The 12,724-nt window shown below is 39.0% G+C and overlaps 1 protein-coding gene and 1 pseudogene across 1 annotated transcript; one reads left to right on the top strand and one right to left on the bottom strand.

Moving 5' to 3' along the window:
* The first annotated feature begins 616 nt into the window (after nucleotides 1-616).
* LOC141439700 (nonsense-mediated mRNA decay factor SMG5-like) lies at nucleotides 617-5,581 on the top strand. The gene is made up of 4 exons (XM_074104047.1): nucleotides 617-889; nucleotides 1,059-3,294; nucleotides 4,035-4,236; nucleotides 4,673-5,581. The coding sequence occupies exons 1-4, from the start codon at nucleotides 816-818 to the stop codon at nucleotides 5,107-5,109; spliced, it is 2,949 nt and encodes a 982-aa protein (XP_073960148.1). The 5' UTR covers nucleotides 617-815; the 3' UTR covers nucleotides 5,110-5,581.
* A 5,085-nt stretch (nucleotides 5,582-10,666) lies between these two features.
* Nucleotides 10,667-12,724, bottom strand: part of LOC141439991 (uncharacterized) — a 2,811-nt pseudogene continuing 753 nt past the window's right edge.

The raw sequence follows: 12,724 nt of genomic DNA, 5'->3' as shown, positions 1-12,724 counted from the left end.
TATTCCTGAAAGCAGCCGTGTTGATGTTGACGCTGCGTCACTGCTGATCGACGCGGCGACTTGTCGCTACTTTTTTGAGGCGCGGAAAATTCAAAATAGGGTCACGTGACCCGCTGGGCTACTACAAAATACGAAAATCGAAGTTCGTATCGTACCGTCCCGCTGACGCTTATATTATTTAATACGAGAGTGAGGGGGACGGTACGATACTTCGATTTTCGAGTTTCGTAGTAGCCCAGCTGCTGATATTATATCGCTGCAATGCAAACCATTGCCCAAGATTGACCCAGCAGGGCTACTACGAAACACGAAACTCGAAGTTCGTGTCGTGCGGTCTCTCTCGCTCTCGTATTAACTAGTTTAAGTGTCAGAGAGACCGCACGACACGAACTTCGAGTTTCGTAGTAGCCCTGCTGTACAAACGCAGCAAACGAGTGACGAGCGGCATTCAGCAGGGCTATTACGAAACTCAATACTCGAAGTTCGTATCGTACCGTCCCTCTCGCTCTCATATTAAATAGTATAAGTGACAGAGGGACCGCACAACACGAACTTCGAGTTTCGAGTTTCGTAGTAGCCCTGCCGCCGCTTATTCGTTCAATTTCATTTATTGTTTATCTGTATCCTTGCCACAGCCAGCCAATAACCATGCGGGGTTTAAATGTCATGCCAATACTGAAATTTACGTAAAAGAAAGTAAAGGAATATTATGACCACTGTGAAATGAGTTGGATCATTAAAATTTGTGAAATTGTTATGGAATCAAAAGTGTTTCTAAAATCAACATCTTGACAAGTTTATAAAATGACTTGAGAATGCAGGAAGAATGTAGCGATATTTTGGAGGCTAAAATTGCTGAGCGCAATGAAAAAGCCAAGAAACTATATCGGTATGAATTTAAGCCTGTTTAAATTAATTGTTCTTATATCTCATTATTTAGGTGACCAAAAAACCAAAGCTCAAGAAGTGTCTGCCGGATTTTAATCGTAAACAATCCTATTTTCTTGACTTAGGACTTAATTGCTATACCTAAACGCCATGTGTTATCATGTTTACAGATATGTGAGTGACGTCGCAAGGCGTGTAGACGAGGCAACCGCATCCAGTCGCACAATAAACGATCTGTTTTCTTCAAACATTGAAGTTCTCCGTCAGAAACTTAGAGAGAATTGTGAAAAATTACTCTTCCTTGATCCATCTAACTATGGTAAGAAGTCTCTGGAACTCTTATGGCGGAAGGGCTACTATGAAGCTGTATCTGCATCTAGAAAGCTTCAGGAATCCGACAATGCGGCTGATAACTGCCTTTTTACCCACATTGTGTGCGGGATAGGGCATTTCCATCACCTCATTACGAGAATCCAAACTGATATGAAAATACTACCAGGCAAATTGGATTACGAGCCAATACTGGAAGACTGGGACACAGAGGATGTTCCAGGAAATCCCCAAAGTGATGAAGACATACAGTTTGGCCGATATGTGCTCTATCAATGCTTGATCTACCTTGGAGATTTGAGCCGATATCAAGTTGAAATATTGCACAATTTTGAACCATCTACTGCTGCGCGATACTATCTGCAAGCTGCCCACATTGATATGTGTTCAGGCATGCCTTTTAATCAGTTGGGCAACCTTTATCTAGACAAGAACTACAACTTGGATTCCGTTTGCTACTACATACATTGCTTAAGCTGCACCACACCTTTTGAAGGGGCTTCAGGTAACTTAGCAAAGATCCTGGAAAAACAAATGCAGTATGCTGAAACATTAAATGATACTGAAACTTACACACAGACTGAACATATTCAAAACACAGTTGCAAACTTCTTATCCCTAATTGATATATGGTATTTCAGCAAAAATGACACCAACGTACCACAGAGGTGCAATAAAATAGCTCATGAATTAAAAATTGCAATGGAATTTGTAAAATCACCATTACCGGATATGAACAAAGATTATGAAGAGTATGTTCAGGCTATAGAAGAAGAAAATACCAATCCATCTTATCTAACTGGTAACCTGGTCCATAAAATTGTACAAATTTGTCTCTTCACAGTCTCAAAAATGGTTGAAATAGATGAGCAAAAAGCATTTGCAGGTAAAGCTTTTACACTAGCACTGTTGTCCCAGCTTCTTCAGAAACTACAAAAGCAGTTAGAAGAGTTAGGGTTCAAGAATCCTTCTCAGAAATATAGAGGCCGGACAGTGTCAGTGAATGATGTGGAACCTGAAAAAGTGGAGAGACAAGATGATGTAATGGATGAGAAATCAGTTACAGATGAAATTATAATTACAAATCCACTGAAACCAGCAGAAATTGAGATTGATGACACAAAAGAGATGATCACTGATGATGACAGCAAGAAGTTGCAAAATGGTAATAGTAAACTGAATTCAAAGAAAGTTGTGGCAAAGCGCCGACGTAGGAGGCGTATGGATTCTTCTGATAGCTCAGAATTGAGTGATGCAGACACTGAAAGCAGTGAAATGACTACAGATGAAGCAAGTTCTGATGACGATGATGTTGTATCAAATTCAACTGATAAATCTGATGATTCTAGAAGTGAAGGATCAATTTGCAATGGTTCTGATGGAGAACATATTGCTGAAGAACACACTGAAGATGTTGAAATAAAAGAAACACAACCTGTAAAAAATGACAATATTGAAGTGAATGGGAAAGACAACAATCACAAAAAGCATATGAAGGAAACAGCCCCTGGAAATAACCCACTCAAGGAAGAAGAAATTCAAAATTTTTTGCTTGGGGATAACTTTTTGCCAAGTATTAAGCTACTATTAGATTGGGTTCTTTTAGAAAAGGATTTGATTCTCTCTTGTGGTGACAGTGGCGAATCACTTTTTCAATGTGTTGTTGATCTATTAAATATTTTCACTTTTTATTTCTACCCAAAAAGTAATGATTCAAATAGTCAGTGCAAAATTCTAGATTATGCCAAACATATTGCCAAAAAGCTGAAGCTAGAATATAAGAAGATTCCTCTGCCAGAAGATCTGAATTTGAGAGGTACTAACATCTGCAAATTTGACAAAGATGCTGCAGAATGGCAAATATTAGACAAGTACAAGCCCTCAGTGTATGAAGAAAATGTTATGAGAATACTGAATTTTATTGATTTCGGAAATCAGATAGCTAAGATTATACCTCGTATTAGATTCAACAGGTCAATGAAAATATTTTATTTGAAAAAGAGCCCTGCTGCCAAGCTGAATACCAAAATAAACCACAAAAGAAGTAGGGAGTGGCACAACTCTAAGACACCACATGTAAGTCAATACATTATTAAATTATAATTTACTTAAATGTCAGTTATAAGAATTCTGTTTGTTTTGAATTTAATAAATAAAAATACAATAAAAAGTAAGTAAGTAAGCAAGTAAGTTCATTTTAAATAATATAATGACTTACAGAGCAATCATTCTACAATTGGTCATCATATCAGCTGTAGGATGTCCACTGTTGGATATAGGCCTCCCCCATAGACCTCCAGTTGCTTCTGTAGGAAGCGGCCTGCATCCACCTTGAACCCGCGGCTTTAACCAGGTCATCCGTCCGTTTTGTTGGTGGGTGTCCTACGTTTTTGAGTAAAACGCCTGTGAAATACGCGAAAACGGATGGACAGGACAAAATTTGAAGGATTCCGATTTTGTCATTTTTGACCCCCGACTCAAAAAGAGGGGTGTTATAAGTTTGACCGCTATGCGTGTCTGTGTGTGTGTCTGTCTGTCTGTAGCACCGTAGCTCTTAAACGGGTGGACCGATTTGAATGCGTTTTTTTTAAATTGACAGCAGGTTTTCTAGAGATGGTTCTTAGACATGTTTCATCAAAATCGGTTCAGCCGTTTTTGAGATATTGAACTTTGAAGTGACAAATTCGGGGTTTACCAACTTTTTGTTGATTAGGTTAGGTTATGACTACCAAAACCTAAAAATACTTTTAGCTAAAGTGTTAAATTTTAATTAAATGGATAATAACCATATACTGATTTAACTCATAATTTGGCAGGTGGAAACCTCCGAGGGTGGGTTACTTCGTCGCCTGGGTCGGCTGTGGCTGACGTCCCAAGTCCGCGAGCTGGAGCGCAGCGGGCGCGCCGCCGCCGGCCCGGCCTTACTGGCCCTCGACGCCGCAGCCCTGCACTCGCATCTGCGCCGCGTCAAACAACTACTGCGGGCCAGGAGCTTCGTTCTGCTCGTGCCTGCTGTCGGTATGTATATGCAAGTATAGAGGCCTGAGTATTTCTCAAAGATGTAGTTACGTAACTTAACGCAATATTGTAACAAAATAGCAGAGTGTAGGTGAAGGAAGTAAAGTCAATTTAAGTACACATTACTCATCATTGATTTATTATTCAACAAATTAAAAATAAAGAAATGAAATTAAGTGGTCAGACGAAAGTTAATTCATTATTGGATCTGAATGACTGTGACCTTTGACAAAAAGGCTCTTTTACTTGCAAATCACATGCAAAACAGTGGAATATATTTTCGCGTACCTAGTCCCATATTGCTGATAAGAACTGAACGTTTTTAGAACGCTCTTAATTAGCCTAAGATGCGGTTGTTATGTTAAATAAACACCTGTCCGTCGGACGCCATAACGTTTACTCCTAAATGTCTTCAAGCAATAACATTTTATTTCAGTGCTACAAGAACTAGATGATCTGAAACGCGAGAAGAGCGGCGCCCGAGACGCGATCCGCTGGCTGGAAGTACAGCTCCGCAGCGGTTCCCGGTTCCTGCGCGCACAACGCCCCGGCCAATCGCGCCCGTTACCCCTCCTCAAATACCCCAAAAAAGCGCCACCCCACGTAAACAACTTCATACAAATCCTAGAATTTTGTCACCATCTTACTGCCGATGAAAAGCAAGCTCACATTGGCCAAGGCGAACCGGAAAGGCAGGGAAAATCCACGCCACTCCTCATCTTACTCGTGGGAAATGAACCTGGCGATGGGGAACAATATAAGGAATTCAGCCTGACGGGAGCGGCGCAATCGGCAGGAATCTCCGTTGAGTACATCGGAGATTTCTACGCCAAATGTCGTCAGGTCATCCACAAGAGCGGCAAGAAAAGATGAACGCGTTTTTGTCGTATTCCGGACACCGCTGCATGAAAGGAGACGACGGAGATATCTCCGTTGCACTCTCGCGAAACGAAGCATCTTGTCGTGAAAGAATCGCGTTCTAATGAGCGTGTAAACTGAAGCTATTCAGTAACAGTTTTAAAAAGATATCGATGTTTGTAACTTTTAGTTTGAACGGTTTCAATTACATAAAAATCTGAATATTAGCTCATTTACATTGCGCACATTTTAATCGTCTTAGAATTACTGTGATGAAATATTGGATTCATTATTCATACAAAACTACTCATTTCATACCACGTCATGCATTCTTGGGGGATTTTCATTAATCATACTCATATAATTCCTTACATCACATCAATAGTCCTATAATTTTCATTACAATTTTATTTGGTCTTTTATGTATTGGTTTCATAAGATAAAAATATTATTACTTAATTCATTCATTTTAATAAACGATTCGTTAACAAAATGTAAGTTGTATTTTTAAACCTGATACTTTCATGAGCCATTTTTTTTTAGTAGGTATAAACCACTTGCACGAGAAAGTTCAGCCTGTGGCATTAAAATAACATTAGGGATTGTTAATTATTACCCACGTCCTTAGTTGCAGGTGGTAGGACCTTGTGCAAGGTCCGCCGGATTGCTACCACCATCTTGCTCGCTAATCCTGCCGTGAAGCAGCAGTGCTTGCACTGTTGTGTTTCGGCGTGGAGAGTAAGACAGCCGGTGAAATAACTGGCACTTGAGGTATTCCATCTTAGGCCTCTAGGTTGGCAACGCATCTACAATACCCTGGTGTTGCAGTTGTCTATGGGCGGTGGTAATCTCTTACCATCAGGAGACCCACTTGCTCGTTTGCCATCCAGTCGAATAAAAAAAAAAAAAAAAAAATTGAGAATGGAGTGATGCAGATTTAAATTGAAACTTGGTAGCTGTGATTCATGGATGGTTCTTCAAAATTGTGTTAACAAAATTATCTTACTCGTAACTATGAAAGTGTATTTCAATAGGTATTGTAACTAATTGTTTTGTTGAGTGAATTTAATGCAATCAGGTCACCTTTTCAAACAATCAAACCTATAAAAACCAGCCCCCTATACAACTATATTGACAAGTGTTATTGTCGCTCTTTACCCGACTGCCCGAAGGAGGGTTACGTTTTTCGAGCGTATGTACTGTTTATTTATTTACATGTAAAATCTTACACAGCATTACAGTTTGACACCAAAGCACTGAGTAAGACAAAAAAAGCAATTAAGTAATATAATAAATAATAATAATAACAATTTATAACAAATATATATGTATGTGGGTATGTATGTCAATTTCTTTGGTCCTCGCCTAAACGGATGGATATGTCTGTGGCTCCAGTGAAAAGGGGTATAAGTCTGAATTTGGCCAAATTGAGTTATATAGACCAAAAAACACAAAAAAAATAACGCATCGATTGGTGTAAACGGATCTAAGATATCTTTTAAAACAACGGAGTTTTCTGGTGGTCAAGGGTAGAACTGCCTTAAAAAGTTAGCAACAGAGGGTACTTGTCAAGTTGTATTTCTATTAACTAAAGTTTTGTTTGTGATTTATGATCTAAATTTAGTTGTACGTGCTGTTTTTTCATATGGCGGGTGTAAAAAAATCTAAGCACACTTGAACCCCTAAAACAAGAACAGATTTATTTAGTTTACATTGATACAAGTTAAGTTCAATCTCTTTACACAAAAAAATAAAATAAAATATAAGATTAAGTCGAGCTGCGCCCGTTTTCACAAATCGAATATGAAAAAGTTTACGTGGAAAAGGATATAAGTCTTTGCGCGGAGGAATGAGCGGGTGAGTGGGGAGCCACGGCGCTCACGGATGAGCCACAATCGTGTGCGCTGACTTGTGCAGGGAGAACGCGCTTGCGAGCTGCGCAGTTGACGGTTACGCGATTAAGTTATATCCTTTTACACCATTTTATTATTAAACTAATATGGCACATTGCATTAATTTTAAGGGTATTAATTAAGATGTATCCCTTGACACCAATTATTTAATAAGAATGATTAAGAAAATCAAAATATCCATAGGACTAAAACTATTATTTAATTTAAATATCTAAAACTAAAACTTTAATTAAAAAAGAGAGGTGGGCTTCTTGGCATGGTGCCCATCACGCAGGCAGCATTCCCGCGTTGAACTCCGATTGCGATTCTTTGCGCGAGAAAGCTGCCGGCGCGAGGGTTGCCTGTTGCCTCCCTTAACCTATTGCTGAGCTCCCTGTGAAGCTCCAGCGCACCCTTACCCCAAGGACCTAGAGTCTCGAAGCCGAAAGCAAAGAAATGATATTGGGCGCCGAGACAGCTATATTTTGTGACCTTGAGGCGTTCCCGGGCGTCTACCGCCGCCCCCGCACGATTGGTAGTTGCTGTTAGGTAGGACGCCGCCAGGGTGTCTGTACAGGTAGCGTCCCACACCAGCGCACGGCCAGTCTTCCAGGGTATCAACGACATTCCGTCAGGGCGCTTGCCATCGCTCCGTACAATCTGGGGCTACAGAGCGGAGGGAACGTTGGCACTAAAGAAACCCTTCTGAGAATGTCGTTGAGAGTGGCGTGGCGGGACAGTCGGTCGGCACCTGAGGAACAGGACAGGCCATGTTGGCCGAGACGGTCCACTGGAGCCCCACAAGAAACACAGTTGTTACTTTCGCAGATCCCAACTCCCAGCCGTAGACCAGCAGCTATGCGTAGTGTCTGGGTCGATAAAAGTTCTAGTGTTTGGAGAGGGGTATGCATGGAGCCAGTAACCAGATTCTGGCTTGGACACAGCTAACAGTCTGTCCCGGTCCCTGCCTGTTATAGGTTCTATTAATGCCTATAAGGTGGTGACGGAGGCTATTGTACTCCAGGCCCTTCGCCTATGTGGTTTGGACGGGAGATTTGGACTCGGTCCAGCTAGCGAGTCATTCGTGGCCTCGTTCAAGCATGCAATCTCGTAGTTAATGCCTGCTGGAGCTTTGAGTATTCTACCTGCGAGATCTAGCGTGCTGTGGATCGAAGATAGGAATGCCGGCAAAGCTACACTTGAAATTTTGCGAGTTCCTAAGCCGCCGTTCCTTATCGGTAAAGTGGCTTGGGTCCATGCCTGCTCGCTGAGATAAATGCTCAAAATGTTTTAAATTTGGGTTTTCATGAGACTATCAATTAGGTATCATCAAATGGGGAATTTTCGAATGAGGCAACAGCGAAGCAGGTAAGTAAAAGGGCCACTTCAACAAAAAAAAAAAATAACGAGGACAAACAAAAGTTTAATATCTCTGAGACTGCAATTTTCAGTTTTAAAAAGGCAGAATTTCCTAATTTTGACTACAATACAAGACGTATGATGACGATCAATGGCACACGGTATGTCTTCTATGAAGAAGCGGAAAATCCCTCTACCTAGTGTGTTTGACATACTTAGATACTAATGATGAGAAATTTTAAGTTTGTTTTAACGGGCATTTTTCATGTTTGCATGTGAGATTTTTGAAAAATTTATAGCGTTTTTGAATAGATATTTAAATAATTTCATGTGTGTTTTATTCACTCAACTTGGATACAAGTAGCATTTTGAATTTTTCATTATTATTTAAGTCTACTTATAACTAAAAACACAATAAAAAAAAACGTGCAAAAGGCTACATGTCTGTTATGTCTGTAATTAAGTCCAAAGAACTGCATAAATTGAAAAATGCAATCATTTTCTACACCATTAGTTCGTAAGCTAGTCTTCTGTGGATAATATTATACATGTACTACAAAAACATTCCGGATGCGTACCCTTTTTCACTTCGTATAAAATTACGAAAACTTGGTGAATAGCGATGTATATAGCCACTTGAACCTTTTTACACTTATTTTTATACTTCTATTTTGGATACAAGTAGTTAATTTATAAACTAATAGATCAAGAGCAAAAATAACATTCCCATAAGAAAGAGCGCAATTAATTTAGTGCTTTAACATACCACATTTATTAGTATATGTAAATATACAAGTGTAATGAACGTAAGTTTGAATCATCTCGGGCGTAACTGTTTTTTGCGTCTCCTGTAAACTTGGGTTTTTCGACATGTACCCCTTTTCACTGGAGCCACAGATGTGTGGATATGTTATGGATATACATCGCCCACAGTTCATCGCCCCCCCCCCGCGAATTTGCCAGAAAAAAATGATAAACAACCGGTGAGCGATACCCTCTCAATTCTAGATCAATACTCAAAGCGGATATCCGATAGTTTCGATTACGGACACGGAGCTCCATAACATCCCTGTAAGATATCATTGGATTCGTCATAACTGTCGGAGTGACGTAGGGTATATATTTCAATATGGCGTCTGCGAAAGAAAACCGGCCAAGAGCGTGTCGGACACGCCCGCAATAGGGTTCCGTAGCCATTACGAAAAAATTAAGTAATATTTTTCTAAGGATTTCGTATTTTATACGGAATTTATATATGTACTCTGTGACAGAATCTTCCGAGTTTAGGTATATTTTATACCTTAGGCTGCTATTTACTCTTAAACTACTAATAATTCTCAAGCAAACTTAACCGTTATAGTTTTCCTTGAAAGTTTGATATACCAATACCACTGGGGCCTGCAATACAGTGAAAACTAACGCAGTCTCCAGGGCTTCAAATGTATTTTGTTTGTTTACGGTTTTTTATTGAACAATAAAGATTATTATTATTATTACTTACTACAGTCCTGAATTTTTTCAAATTTATTCACCCACCGGATTTTAGAGGAAGGGGACGCTCGATTTTAATGAAAATTAGCACTTTAAAGTTGAATATTTCGCAAACAGATCACAAAATCGTCTTAGCAACCCCTAATGGTTTTAAAAGACCTATCTAATGATACCCCACACTATACGGTTGGACGAGAAAAAAAAAAAAACCCCACTTTACGTCTATGGGAGGTACCATCAGCCAAATATGTGGCTTACCACCCTAAAGTTGATAATCGTTTGTTTGTCATAAAACAATAATGCCAATAGACGTGTCTGTCAACTTGAAAGTTCGACTTTAGCGACATGTTAATTTGATAGGAATTTGTTTAAAAATTGGTAGACCACTGATTTGGTTGATAGTACACTAAAAAAAATTAAATTTTGTATTGTACCATTTTGTCGGCGTAGTTTACATATATATCCGTGCAAAATTACAGCTTTCTAGCATTGATAGCCCCTGAGCAAAGCCGCGGACGGACAGACATGGCGAAACTATAAGGGTTCCGTTTTTGCCATTTTGGCTCCGGAACCCTAAAAATGACGAAGGAATAAAAAAAATGCACTAAAATATATATATTAGATTTAGTGCGGAGGAAGTATAAGACCATGGAAAGAACATATGATAATTTTTATCTCGGAAAATTGCATGATCCCCGCGGGATCGTAATAAACTAATTCTTAGCAGACGAAGTCGCGCGCAAAGACTTTCAACATATTATATATTTAGAAACACGTTATCGTTTGTTTTTACTCAAGGATAATTCATAGATAATAAATAAAACAAAGCATTTAGTATACACTCTTTAATATATCCCTAGATTACTAGATAAATTAAAAAATAAGTTATGTAACAAACTTAATATACAACAGCTTAACGGCTCGTTTAAATAAATGAGAGCCAATGAGCAAATATTATCAGGCAATTTGGTAAACTAATTCTGATAAGAGATTACTTTTTACATCCAATGGTTTGATCTGGCTATATTATGCTAATATAATGCAGGAAGGATGGTATCCTTCAGTAAAAATAAAAATACTTTAAAAAGAAACTAAAAATAATAGTATGCACAAACTTAAATCATGTGGAGATAGTTTATTTTAAAAATGCAATCACATTATTAATTTAAGATACCACATAGTTGATGATTCCAGTTTTTGTACGAAATTTTCGTCAAAACAAATCAATCTAACTGGTTTATATTACAAATATTAACATACTTAGTTAAAAACTCTGAGTTCATCAACTTACATAATAATGAATAAATACAATAATGCATATAAAGTACATTACTGTTTTTAAACAATCTTTTAACAGTCTTATATCTTTATAAAGGTACCTATACAGTATTGCACTCAAAACTCAAGTGACTCGAGTGTGAAAATTTAATTTAAATGTTTATGAGGTTCTTCTTAATCATAATTTACATTTCATTAACGCTGCTCACTTGCTCTCTAGCAGCTAACTTTAACGACTGTACAACGCACCAAACTATCTACTAGAGCCCTTACTATTTACAATATTGAAATATCAAGTATAAGAGCTAGCATCCGACAAGTTGAATAAGCTGCTGCACCGTAGAACGATCTAAGAGGCACAAATCAAAATCAAAGGTTTGGGTTGTCACTTCATACCTCCCAGTCTCGGCTATTAAGTTCACAACCCTTTCGAGATCTTCATTATTTTTTTAATCAACATTATTCTCTGTTGCAAGCCTCGCAACTGTTCCATGTAATCTGGGGACAAATCTCCAGGTTCTGCATCTTCACCGAGGCTGCTTGAGACTCCATTGTCCTGGACTTTAGTCTCTACTGACATGGACCCACTACTTTCACCACAATCTGGATCATGTTTCGAAGGCCCCACATCACTTTTAGCAATTTTTCTAGCCTCTGGGTCTTCCTCTTCATTGGCTTTCCGCTTGCGCCGTTTTTCTTCTCTTTTGTCTTTTTTGTCTTTATGTTTTTTGGATTTTCCTTTAGCTGAGGTGGAGGGGCTTCCACTACTGGTTCTGGTTCTGGCTCGGGTTCTGGCTCGGGTTCTGGCTCAGGTTCTGGCTCAGGTTCTGGCTCTACTTCAGGCTCTGGCTCTGGCTCAGGCTCTGGTGAAGGAGGCCTCTTGTGGGCACAGGCGATGGGTTATCCATCTTTGATTTGCCATCATCTTCATCACCCATCATGGAACTTTCAGAATCAGAATGGCTGCTATTGATGTCCTCAGCAGCATGTGACATCTTAGCCATACCACTTTTGGAGCTGCACTGAGAGGCTGTATCAAGAGATATAGGTGAAGCAGGTTCTGGCAATGGTCGTTCTTTGAAAATAGGTGTTTCTCTACGTTCAACAACCTCTGGCTTCTCAGGAGGTTGTTCTCTATTTTTATCATGTTTGTGTTTCTTTTCCTTATTGGAATCTTTGTGTTTTTCTTTAGATTCATCTCTTTTTTTGTCTTTCTTCTTATGTTTGTGTTTTCTTTCAGAATCCCCTTTCTTTTGACTTGTGATTTTCAGTTCTTTCCTCGTTTTCTGGAGGAGGAGGACTTTTCTTAAGATTTTCAATGAAACTTATTAATAGGTTTTTCAGGTTTGGGTGGCTTCTCTTTCACATTTCTTTGATGACCTCTTTTTCTTTTGGAACTTCCCTAGGCTTAGGGATTTTCTTGACAATTTCTTTTGGAGTAGGAGTCTCTTTGGGCTTATGACTTTCTTTTTTATAATCCTCTTTTCTTTCCTCTTTGTCTCTGTCATGGCTTTTCTTTTCTTTCTTCTTCTTTCCTTTACATCCTTATCTATTTTGACCTCTTCTGGTTTACTGGTTTTTCTTCAACCTTGTGTTTCTTAGTTCAATTG

This window comes from Choristoneura fumiferana, chromosome 21, assembly GCF_025370935.1.
Source record: "Choristoneura fumiferana chromosome 21, NRCan_CFum_1, whole genome shotgun sequence".
NCBI classification, from domain to species: domain Eukaryota; kingdom Metazoa; phylum Arthropoda; class Insecta; order Lepidoptera; family Tortricidae; genus Choristoneura; species Choristoneura fumiferana.
Note: the sequence above shows the minus strand (reverse complement) of the source record. Positions and strands in the feature narration are given on the sequence as shown.